General features: G+C 28.6%; 3 protein-coding genes across 6 annotated transcripts; all 3 read right to left on the reverse strand.

The window, feature by feature from the left end:
- Window positions 1-54: 54 nt before the first annotated feature.
- LOC139093411 (mitochondrial nicotinamide adenine dinucleotide transporter SLC25A51) lies at window positions 55-1,375 on the reverse strand. Its single transcript, XM_070644132.1, has 3 exons — window positions 1,014-1,375; window positions 506-943; window positions 55-376 (listed from the first exon to the last, which is right to left on the reverse strand). Exons 1-3 carry the CDS (start codon window positions 1,167-1,169, stop codon window positions 92-94), a joined length of 879 nt encoding a protein of 292 aa, XP_070500233.1. The 5' UTR covers window positions 1,170-1,375; the 3' UTR covers window positions 55-91.
- A 638-nt stretch (window positions 1,376-2,013) lies between these two features.
- Window positions 2,014-4,146, reverse strand: LOC139093252 (ras-like GTP-binding protein RhoL). Its single transcript, XM_070643911.1, has 8 exons — window positions 3,923-4,146; window positions 3,559-3,672; window positions 3,431-3,490; window positions 3,339-3,346; window positions 3,246-3,257; window positions 3,154-3,188; window positions 2,921-3,038; window positions 2,014-2,852 (listed from the first exon to the last, which is right to left on the reverse strand). Exons 2-8 carry the CDS (start codon window positions 3,663-3,665, stop codon window positions 2,647-2,649), a joined length of 546 nt encoding a protein of 181 aa, XP_070500012.1. The 5' UTR covers window positions 3,666-3,672; window positions 3,923-4,146; the 3' UTR covers window positions 2,014-2,646.
- Window positions 4,147-4,336: 190 nt separating this feature from the next.
- Window positions 4,337-12,428, reverse strand: plx (PTB_TBC1D1_like and TBC domain-containing protein plx). 4 transcript variants are annotated; one of them, XM_070644122.1, is made up of 5 exons: window positions 12,239-12,428; window positions 7,764-8,126; window positions 6,391-7,699; window positions 5,746-6,332; window positions 4,337-5,686 (listed from the first exon to the last, which is right to left on the reverse strand). In XM_070644122.1, the coding sequence occupies exons 1-5, from the start codon at window positions 12,296-12,298 to the stop codon at window positions 4,442-4,444; spliced, it is 3,564 nt and encodes a 1,187-aa protein (XP_070500223.1). In that variant the 5' UTR covers window positions 12,299-12,428; the 3' UTR covers window positions 4,337-4,441. The 4 variants fall into 4 exon arrangements, with proteins under 4 accessions (XP_070500223.1, XP_070500222.1, XP_070500224.1 ...); XM_070644121.1 differs by lacking the exon at window positions 12,239-12,428 and adding an exon at window positions 9,940-10,171; XM_070644123.1 differs by lacking the exon at window positions 12,239-12,428 and adding an exon at window positions 9,444-9,881.
- Window positions 12,429-12,483: the final 55 nt, after the last annotated feature.

A 12,483-nucleotide genomic window follows, 5' to 3' on the forward strand; every position in this document is an offset into this window, starting at 1 on the left:
ATGATTTTTGGAGCTATGTATGTGATATTTAATCAAAAGAAGAAGAAGAAAAAATATTGTACATAACTCATTATTTATTTATTGCATTAGCTTAATAAATTACTTTTCTTAAATTTTCATAAGCTGAATTCATAATTCCCCAGCTTATTGCAGCTCGTAAACAATTCATGTTAAGGCCTTTGTAAACATTTCGAATCGATCTGTCTCGAGTTTTATAAATTTCTTTAAATACTACCAGCACGTTGTCGTATTTCCCTCCGATTTTACTTTGTATTACAACTTTGACTACATTTAATGGGTAAAATATAGAACTAGTGAATGCACCGATAACAGCACCAGATACAAATTGCTGCATGTTTGCATAGAGTACTCCTTCCTATGATGAGATTAAAAATTAGATCATAAGTAATATTTCATAGCTTGAAGTCAGCAGCATAGCCAGAAATATTAGAGGAGGGATCTCAAAAGACCCCTCCCGCCTGGATACGCCACTGACTTGACTTACTTTTTGTGGTAGTTTTTGTGCTTCTTCTCGAAGAATGAAGAAAACTGCATTACTAGGACCATTCCTTAAGAGTATTGGGACCAAACCACGATAAAGCTCCTTCAATCCAAATTCAGTATATATCATACGAAATGCATGATAAGTATTCTTATATTTTTCATGGTAATATGAATCAGCTAGTATCGTTTGAATACGTTCAAATGGCATTAAAACTGCTTCAAAAGTTCCCGAAACGAGTCCAGCAAAACATTTTGCACTGTATTGATTCATATTATAAACATCTATTGCAGGTTTCTTAACTCCATCATAAACTCCAAACATAACAGATAAGGACAACGTTTTCTGCAATAAAGGTGGACCAATTCCACGATATAAATATGCAATGCCTTCGTTATGCAATTGATTAAAAGCTGATCTGATCTTTATTCCATGGAGCATCTAGAAATAGACAGAGCAAAAAACTTTATAAACAGGAAGTTCCTCATATTTTCTTGTTTATCAATAGTACCTGACGAAAGATCATTTTGTATACTGGAAACGTAAGAAAAATATTGATTCCTGCAGCTCCCCATCCACAAATAAATTCACGATGGTCAAATGATTGGAAGGGATTAAATTGACTCTTGCGATTTTCAACAATTTCGTAATAAATTTTTGATGGCATTATGATTTGATAACATAAATAAAGAATACACAAAAATCACATGATTCAAGTAAAGCAGAATGATAGAAATGAGAATCAAAGTAATAACAATGAGCAACTTCCAAACTTCATTGTTGAACTAATATTTTTTGTTTAATATCAATTTATAATTTTCTTTCGTTCTTCTTTTTTGTTAAATTATTCTACATAAACTTTTTTATGTAATTAAAATGAACCGTGTCTTAAAAAAAGTAATATCCGATAAAAGTTTTATCACTGAATGCTCGGAAAGTGTTTGCAGATTTGATTTACACCAATATCATTTTATAAGTTGAAAATTTAAAATTCAGTTTTTAAGAATTTTTTTTTACTTTCTTAACACAAAACAGCTGATCTTTTGAATTTTTAGAAGCCGTTAAAGAATTTTTAAATTTAATCATTTAACAGCATGCTTACAATATTTATTCCTCTTTTTCTTAATTTTTTCATGATTGAAATGATTACTAGATCATGTTTTTTTTTTAATCATTGATTCAGGATGATTGTTGTGAATGAAAGTGATACAATTTACAAAACAAAATATTACCTCGTTCTGAAAATGTGCAATCTTCTAATGTGATAATCATATTGAACAAATATTGAGTTCGATGTAATATAAAACAACAATAATACTGATTATTTAACTTTTATTCTTTTTATTAAAAATTTGATTACGTTTTAAACGGATTTAAAAGTTTGATTACAATAGTTAAAAACATTGTAACATAAACATTAATTTAAAATTTGTGATTAACAAAACTTTCAACTTTTTTAAATAAAATTTCTAAATGAAATATATTAATCTGATATAAAAAGCAACACATCAATATAACATGTGAAAGTTATAAACTTCATCAACTTCCCATTTTAATTAAACAAATAACTTAACATTGGTCACAAATACTTTATCTTAAAATTTATTTTTGATAAAAAACTAGAATTTATGTTGCTGTATTAAATTTAAATCCGTGATGCATTTAATCAAAAATGCTCAAATGGCAGATATTTTGATATAAGTTTATTGACTTTTAAGTTCAATTTTCTATTTTTTCGATTCGTTCAAAATAAATTTTCTTCTTATTAAACTCTTTTTCATGTACCTAAGTGTGTGTAAGAATATTACCAGTTATTACTTTATTTTGAATAAATAATATATGGAGGGAAAATGTAAATAATGATTGTATAATTGATGATTTGATAAAAATTGGCCGTTTAATTTTGATTATTTGCATAGATTTTATCAAAAATATGTGTTGATACTATAAGGTAATTAAATGGCACTTACACTTATAAACGTTTTTGTCAATACTTATATAAAAACATTTATCAAATTATTCCAAAAAGGAATGAAAATATTTAAAGAAATATAAATCATTTTATGTATGTAAATTTTTTTAGAGTTGGAAGTTTTGCAGGCAATAAATACAATGTTACAATTGTTTGTATTATACCTTAACACTTATAAAATACAACAAGACCGTTTGGCATGTGGAGACTTTTTCTCTACTGCACGAACGGCTTCTTCAAAGACATCAGTTAAATGTGCCTTTTTCTTCGCTGAACATTCTACTAAAGCATAAGCACCAATTTTATTCTTAAGTTTCTTTCCTTCTGGAGTTGTTACAAATTTTTCTGATCCATGAATTCTTAAATCAGATTTTGTACCTAAAAATTTTTAAGAACAACATGTGTTAGAGTAATTTCATGTACATATAATTTTAAGAATAATTTACCAACTAATACTATTGGCACATGTGGTGAAAAGTGTCGAATTTCAGGACTCCATTTGGAAACAACATTTTCATAGGATGTTTTTGAATCGATTGAGTAACAAAGAAGAAAACAGTCAGTCTGTAAAATAAAAAATAATTTAAGTGGAAATCTATATCTAATTTATAAATAAAACTTGTGTGAAGCACGAATAGAACATATGAACCGTTTAATTAAAATATTATGCGTGACTCACATTTGGATAACTCAATGGGCGCAGCCTCTCATAATCTTAAAGAAATTAATTAATATTTATATGGAATTTTAGAATTGCAAATAACTAATTACCTTCTTGTCCCGCTAAAAATATTAACAAAATATGAAAAGAAAAAGATTTTGAAATAAATTCAGTATTTGAATTAATTTAATGTATCATCTCACCAGTATCCCTGCACAATCAAATCATTTGAAAATTAACAATAAAAATAAATTTAGTTGCAGTAATTGTGTTATCAAATAAATTTAATATTCACCATAATGTAAGGGAATATTCCTTGCTATCTACAATTATATTGCATGCATGGTTATCGAATCTAAAAATTTTTAATTATCAGTAATTATCAACGTTTACATATCGATAATATATTAATGCACAACTTACACAGTTGGTACATATTCCTCTGGAAATTCGTTTTGTGTGTATGAAATTAAAAGACAGGTTTTTCCGACAGCACCGTCACCAACAGTAGTTATCTTTAAGGGCCTCATTGTTTACCTTTGACACAGAATATTTTTATTATTTTAATAATATTCATCAATAGATATTAGTTAATGACGATGAAATTAGTGTACAATTTTTTTATTCGTCAAAGTATTTAATCAGTATATACCACTCAAAAATCTCATTATTTTTTTTTGTCGATAAATGCAATCGCAGCGTCACAAATCTCTTATCATGAGTTTTCCGATGACAACAGTCACAGAATAAACGTCTGAGTAATTTTTATATTAGATATTATACTTACACTTATTATACTCTATGACAGATATGAAGCAACAAGTTAAAAAATTATTTATTTTGTTAAAACTTAATTTAATGCCTGAGCTCAACAACCTCACGATGCACAACCGCTAAATTGAATACTATTTGTAAATTAATACTTTTTATGCTCTTTAACCCAGAATATATGTTCAAATTAATTATTTTTACTCATCACTCTTACATAGTTGTGTGATGATTTCTATATGAAATTTTTATAAACGCACTCAATGTTTCAAACGAAGCTAGATTGTTGCGAAACAAAGGGCTAACGTTTTGTAGATTTTTTTTTATTTTTTAGAATAGCAAAAATAAAACATTGCAAATTCTACAAATTGTGATATTACCGGAATCTATCAATTTTATAATTTAGCAAATTAATTAATTAAGTGAGCAAAAATTTTAATTTTTAACTGATTTATTATCTAGTTTCTAAATAACAATAAAATGTTAACGTTTAAATACTCTAAATATTAGAATCATATTACAAAATATTAATATTTCTTCAAGTCTGTTTTTTGAATGCATTTATGGTCTTAATTGACTTTAATTGCATTGTATTAAATTGAAAGCTGACATCATCACACGTCAATGGGTGTTCTTGCTCTGAAACTAGACATTCTTCTTCATTATCTTCACGAACGCTCTCTCTTATGGCAGCTTGCTCAACAAGTTTGGGTTTTTCTGGAGATTCTCGATATGATAATTTCATGTATTGTTTTGTTGCATTATGTTGCAATGATTCAGTTAAGCTGTCAGACGATTTATTTTTTGATATTGAAGGACTTGAAAAATAACTTTGTGAACAGTCAGGTGTAGGTGTCACAGCACATGGTGGTGTTTGATTATCATTTTCATTTTGTTCGATTAAGACTTTTAAACTCATTCCTAAATTATTATTTACTGAAACAGATTTTCCAATCTTTCTGTCTAAAAATACTGGTCGACGCTTTGCTTGCTGCTGCTGAAACTTATTTTGTTGATATTCAAATAGTTGCAGTAATCTTCGAATATCAGCTGGTACATCAATATCAGTGCGGCTGGTTGTTAGAGATGTTAAATAATCACCTAAAGTTTCAATTGTTACCTCTAAACTGTGAACTTGTGATTGCATGGATTGAATTTCTTGTTGCTGTGAATGACGTATTCCTTCAAGTCTTTCTACATTTGATTCTGCCATTTGTACTTGTTTTTGAAGATTTTTAATGTCTTCACGTGCCATTTTTAGACTCTCTACGTGCTTTGTAGTATTTTGAATTTCATCTTTTAAAACATTGTACTCTATTTTATAATCTAATAGTTGCCTAGCAATATTCAATTCGTAAACTCTTTTTAAAATATGTAACAGCTGTGCTTCATTTACTTTTGGAATAACATTCTTCAAATAGTCCATGATATCCTCAAAATTATCGAGTTTCAACAATTCATCTTTATGAACCTCAAGAAGAGCTATAATGACACGAAAAACGACTTCATATGATGCGTATAACAATAAATCATAAACTCTTGTCACAAATCCTAATTCAAAGGAAGATGAAAATAGTGTTAACATCCAACTTGATGCAAAAAGTGTTGTTGCAACATCATTTGTTTCAAATAATTCGTGAATATCTGGCAAATTGTCTTTAATTAAGCGAGACATTTGATACAGTTGTAGTTGAAAGTGTTTCATATCTGGAAGATAATTCAATCGCAACTGCCTATCAAACATCAAATGTTTTAGTAAATCAAAAGCATCATCTTCAGAAAGCTAAAATTACAAACATAATAGTAGTGAAATAATATTGTGCAAAAGAAATATTAACTCACATGAAGAAGCAACACACCGCATATAAACGCAAGACCTTGACAGTAACCCAGTTCAGGGTCGAGAATGGAGTATGCTTTTAGTATATTAAAGAGTGAAAGTTGTCCCATGCCAAATGGCGCTTTATAATATTCATGATTAGGAAAAGTTCTTCCAATATCCATGAAAATAGCATGTTGCTGTTCCGTCAAATTTTTTAATATTTCATTGTAAGGCACATTAAAGTTCGAAAATTCAGAATGATCAGGCACTTGATGAGACTTATTATACTGCATGGCTAGCATTTTCCAAACCTCTCCACGAACAATGCGAGGTACACCACTTTTTATCGTCTGAAGGAAAAGTCTATTATCAATCTCATTTTTAGCTGCTTGATAAATGAATTTTTCCCAGACTTCTACAAGTCTCTGATCGCAAATTATTATTTCATCGTAGTTTAATTTCAGTCGACGAATTTCATGTTCATTTTGTTGCTCTAGAAGCCTAATATTTTCCTTTTCCATTCGAATTAACATAATGATTTGCTTTCCGGCAAATTTCCAAAGCTCACGCAATTCCTGATTACTTCTTTTTTTCTTCGTTACATATTCTAAAATGACAAGAAAGATTCAAATTTAAATTTTATTAAGCTTTGTTTGTTTACTCACTTTCTTTCGTCTTTTTTGGAAGGAGATTAATTGATTCATCTACGTGATTTTTAGAAATATGATTGTCTGTTCCTGAAACTGTCACATTCTTAAGAATATTGTGTCTCCAAGAGCCGTTTTGTGAATTTTTTTCTTTCGTTGTATTTCCGACTTTAAGAAACATTTCCATTTTTGATGTGTTAACTTGCTTCTTTTCATCAGTACCGTTCTTAAATGTAAATGTTTGAGAAGCATTTGGTGATAATGATGCAGATCTTCCAGTTTTGAACTTTTTTAAATCATCCTCATGAGAAATTTGATTGTTATTATTATCTGGAAAATCTTTACTTCCTCTTCGTTTTAAAAATTGATCAAATGAGCTTGTTAGTGAACGTTTAGCTTTCATTAGAATTGTGCTTCCACCCAAATAATGATTTAAGAATTCTGATCGATTTTCGATTGTATCGTGTACATGCCTTTGCTGACGTAATTGACAATGTGCCTCTATTAATGCTATTAAAAATTTATTTCTTTCGTGTATAGAGTATTCATTAACTTTATCAGATGCAAAAAATTTTTCCATTAGTATTTCATAGTCTTCTGTACTTAGTTCTTCTATATGCTTAATGATGACATTGTAAACTTTCTTTTCACTTAGACCTTCAATTGTTGAGCACAATTTATTGAACCAAATCATTGGGCAATGTTCGCATGTTAGTAATACTTGTGATTTTCCTTCTTCTTCGTTTAATTTTTCCTGCTTATCCTGCTCTAGCACTTCTAGAGACTTTATCATAGAGTTAACAATATCATGTGCAATACTACCAGATTGACATTTGAAAACATAACCAATGTATTCTTGTTTGTTATCCTTAAGCTCATTACATATAATACCAAAATGCTCAATATTCTCTGTTCCTTGAACTACATTTACGACATCTTCGAATTTTTTGTGAAGCAAAACTTGTTTTCTGTCGGGGCTGATTAATCTTAAATCCGTTCTTCCAAGCAAATACACCATTGTTCTATTTTGCTCTATAGAGCCGATGGATGCAGATCTATATCTTTTCGGAAAATCTTCAGCTTTCATTGACTGAGATCTTTGAAAAAAAATTTGTTTTGGTTTCTCGATTTCTGGCTCATTTCTAGATTTTGTCTCATCAAAATCTTTATTTTTTAACTCAATGCTATGAACACTGGATGTGTCGCTTCCACTTTGATCATCCTTATCTTTTGTTAAAATGGTCTTTATTTCATTTTGTATCACAGAGGTGTCTGAAAAACTCTGGTGCTCAAAGTCTTGTATTGATTTTTCACTTATTTCTAGGTTCTAAATCGAAAATTTAATTAATACTTGCTAGCTTAATTTAATTATTTGCATGTCGTTTACTCACCTTCATTTTCATTTTATCGTGTGCTATAAATTTTGGTATTGCATCGTCGATAAATGTTTTCGGCAACTTTTTGTGTGATACTCGTATTTTACCAACATACATGACCTCAAAAAATTGCGAGTCATTTAGCTGCACATCTCCGAAAAGTGACAAATTGATTCGATTAAGATTCAAGTCACCAGTTGAATGGCTAATGTGCGACTTTTTGAAATTAACTAGACGGTCTCTTTTGTTCTTGTTTCGCATTGATAAGTCAGAATTTACATTCATCAGTGATCCGTTAGGTGATACAAAACCCGACACATTATCAGCCGAACTGCACATTTCGTGTGAATTATTCATGTGGTCCGATAAGTGGGAAATCTAAATAAATTAAATGTTGAAATTTTTATTGATTACATTATTGAATTACCGTCAATTAGTCTATTATTACATCAAGTATAGGTTTAGAATAAAATTTTAGACTGAGACATTGAATGTGTAATTATTTCATTTGAATACTTTTGTGAATAGAGAACAAAAAATACAAGTAAAACGTTGCTGTTTTAGAGAGCATTGAGCTTTATGACGCACGTCTCCTAAAAATCGTAAAACTATCATTTTTCGTAAATTCTTCTGACAATTAAAAATCTTTAATTTTTAAAATTCTTTGTGTTTAAAAACACATGTGATAAACTAATCATTTCTACAAATATAATAAATAGTTGTTGATTTCTTGTTTGTTTTTTGCTGAAGATTTTTTCATCTTTAAATGACACACCTTTATCCTAGAAAATTTTTCGCGACACACTAAATCAAATATCTCAAAAATACGTTTCTAGATTTGAAATTTTAGCGATTTTAAACTTTCTAAATAAATCCAAGAGTTTAAAAAAGCCGTCTAAAAGTATCGTAAAGGCACACCATCGAATCATAACACACCGGTTGACCACCACTGATCTACACTCTGACATTATCTTTTTAACAAACGAATAGGTAATGAGTAAACATCTAATATTGATGTCATATATGAAGGAATAATCATCGTTTGAACTTGAAATAATTTTTAATAAAAATGGACAGTTGATGTTATTTCAAATTCTAATGTGTTCTACTAAGTAATTTATTTTTGTAATTTTTTTATTCTTTTAAAATTAATAGAAGTTTATTTATAGGTAACACAAGGTTAATTTCAATCAATTAATGTTTGTTGCTTACAGTGCATAGATTGAAAGTTTTGTAAAAAAAATTACTCAAACACTAAATGCTATATACTTAATGAGTATCAAGAAAGCTGCTAAGGTCAATTGAAACAGCTTTTTCTAGATTTTTTCGTAAAGGAAATCCTGAGAAACTTAAGTAAACGTAGAAGTGCGCTTTAAGGCAAACAAGTTTAATAAATCAACATTTTAAAAATAGAAGAAAAAAATTACAATTTAAATTACGAAGGACATTTATGACACATTGTTAGATATGTCACATAAATCGGAAACAATTGTACAGAACGCACAATTTAAAAAATACAAAACATAAAAAACTTTGTACGATTTTAAAAATAGCAAAAAAAGAATAAATTTCTGTTTTTCCTCTCTTCTTCTTTAGCGTATGAAGTCAGAAAAATAGATCACAGACGTTGTTGCCAACAAGTCTTTTTAGTGATATTGTGACTTTCACGTGATTACTGAATGAATTTGCATTTACACTTTTTCTTAACTAAAATCAATTTTTAAAGGTTGCGATCTTCAATTGGTAAAGTTTATTTATAAGCAAACGTGCGAAATTGCTTTATAACTTCTCGCGTTGAGTTCTAAAATACAACTGGGGGGATAAACAGTTTAATTTTTTTTATTCTGTTGTTTCCCCACAACACTCAATTGTTATTGACGATTTGGATACTGGAACTTGATGAAAAAACACTTTAATGATCAACCACACACAACATATACAATCGTATATAACATGTGCTGTTTGTTGCCGGAGACAAAACAATTAGTCACAATTGAGTCGTGTGGCGCAAAAAATTAATTTCTGATAGCATTTAATGAAAAGTGACAAATAATAGATTGTGATTTAAAGATACAATGGAGCATTAATATGTAAAATATGAATTTATATACAGCACTCATAATCTCTATAGACACATTCTAAAGCCGCTCAGTCATAATTGTTCATAGTTCAAATTTTATAGAGATATTACATGTTTTTGAAGTACTGAAGCATCACTGTACGCCTCGCGAAACAAAATATTTTCACGATGATACGGTATATGAAACATTTTTTTTTATTTATATCTTTGTCCTTGTTCACAGTTTAATTTGTTGGGATTATTTGAGTTCAATAAACAATGAACCAAATATATTATTTTTAAATCACTAAATAGATTGTCTATGATATAAAAGCTTATGCTTTTTAAATATTACTGTTTCGTAATTCAAAAATAAAACTTATAGTCTAATGATTTTTTTTTTCTTCTTTTTTATTAGATATTTTCTTTTAATCGTTCCTGATATTTTTCCTTTCTTTTTTTTTTGACCGCTTTCAATGAACTCATAGAGAAAACTGAAAATGTGAAATAGATTTTTTTTCTTTTGGCTCATTTTCTCACTGTGAATACAAACTTAGTTAAGGAAAAACTGATAGTTATTTTGTTTATATGTCTGGTCACTGCTTATATATTTATTTCTGATGTCATAGAAAGAAAGTGCATTTATCAATCATTATGAAAATTAATTCAAACTTTGTAGAAACAAATCAAAATGAGCCAATTTTTTTATTCTCAGATGTTCGTTACCTTTTGTGAGACGATTGCTCTCTTAAAAGTTTTATTCGCATATTACACTCACTGTTGTTTTTTTTTTCGCTCACTAACACTGCCGGTATACTATTTAATAGTCACCAATAGAAAATATTTTTCTTTTCACTTCTCTTTTTTTATAAAACTTTGAGTTAATAATGAGTCTCACCTATTAATGACATGATAACTAATTATTATTTTTCATTACAGATATGACGTATATCCAATATTCTGTCTTGACACTTTTGTGTTTGCAATTCATTTCAAATAGTCTTGCGAATGATCAAATAGTAATTGATTTCAAAGAATCAATATCAAATGTTCGAAGACTCAGGAGGTTTTGGACTAATACAGGCTTTTCTCCTTTATACAATGACTTAAATTTTTTTGAATCAATTGATTTGAAAACTAATTTAGAAATCATCGGATCATTACCAAACAATGGATTGAAAAATATTCGGATTCACTGGCTTTTAGATCTTCTGACGGTTAAGTAAATTATTTAAAATGTAACATTTTTATTTATTATAATATGTTATTATTTCTCAAAAGGTATGATGACAAAAAACCAATATATGACTTTACTAGACTTGATAAATTTTTACTGAAATTAATAAACGATTGGAATCTGGTTCCAACAATTGAATTTATGACATCGCACAAATTTAAAATTTACAATAGAAATTTTTGGGAAGAATATTCATACAAAATTATATCCCATTATGTAGGTAAGTAAGAATTCATACAATTTGTCGAAATTATTGTATATTATTAATTATAGGAAAATTTGGATATACGAATGTATTGAAGTGGAAATTTGAAACTTGGAATGAACCCGATTTATCAGAATATAATAAGTTTAATTTTACTCTATCAGGTGGGCTTACTATGTATTTTTTTGGAAATTAACTTTATTTAAAAAAATTATTTTAATTAATAGAGTATAATGATTACATTTATGGATTAAAAGCGGGATTTAATAGGATAAACAATGAGCACTTGTCGGAGAGAAAGTTAAAACTTCGAGGACCTGCTGGTCTATTTAGGGACAGTAATAGACACAAATTTTGTTGGAGCTTGCTAGAAAATTGCAATCATAATATATCATCATGTCCTGTGGATATTCTCACTTTTCATCGTAAAGGCAATGGAAATAGTGCTAATGAAATTATTGATTCCACATTATATTTATTAGAAGAATTTCGTACTAAATATCCGAAATTACTAAAATTTAAATTTTCAAATACTGAAGCGGATCCTATTAAAAAATGGTCAGAACCGAGAGATTTTCAAACTGATACGCGATATGCTGCTTTTCTTGCTGAAATCATATTTCAACATTGGAAATCTATGTATGATGGTCATATGTCTAATCTAGATTCCATAAGTCATGATAACAGTTTTATCAACTATTATCCTTATATTTTCAATCAAAGAACTTTATTGGCTCGTTTTCAAATCAATAATACAGAGCCAAAGCATTTACAATTTATTCGAAAACCCGTTTTTACAGCTCTTGGGTTAATGTCAAGTTTAAGCAAATATGCGTCAAACGTTCGAAGTTTCAACAATATTTCATACGTAGTCAGTGTAAACAATAATACAGAACAATTCTTTTCAAGTATTCTTCTTACAAGTCATATTAATAATAAATTTTACAATAATAATCCGACTACTTACGAATTTGTGATCAATAACTTACCGAAACGAAATGATTTGATGGTATTTGTTGAAGCAATTGACAATGAAAGAACCAATCCATCAATTATTTTTGAAAAACTAAATAGACCAAAATATCCAGATATGAAAGCTCTTTATGCAATGAGGAATTCACAAGGACCATTTCCTTTTGATGAACCATCAAAAGTTGTCAATGGTAAGTTTATTGTGAATCAACAATTAAAAGAACCATTTGTAGCAAATATTCGTATATGCAGTCAAAATATC

The sequence above is a fragment of the Chironomus tepperi genome, unplaced genomic scaffold, assembly GCF_022539635.2.
Source record: "Chironomus tepperi strain 1889 unplaced genomic scaffold, CSIRO-AGI_Ctep_v1 contig_335, whole genome shotgun sequence".
Classification (NCBI taxonomy): Eukaryota; Metazoa; Arthropoda; class Insecta; order Diptera; family Chironomidae; genus Chironomus; species Chironomus tepperi.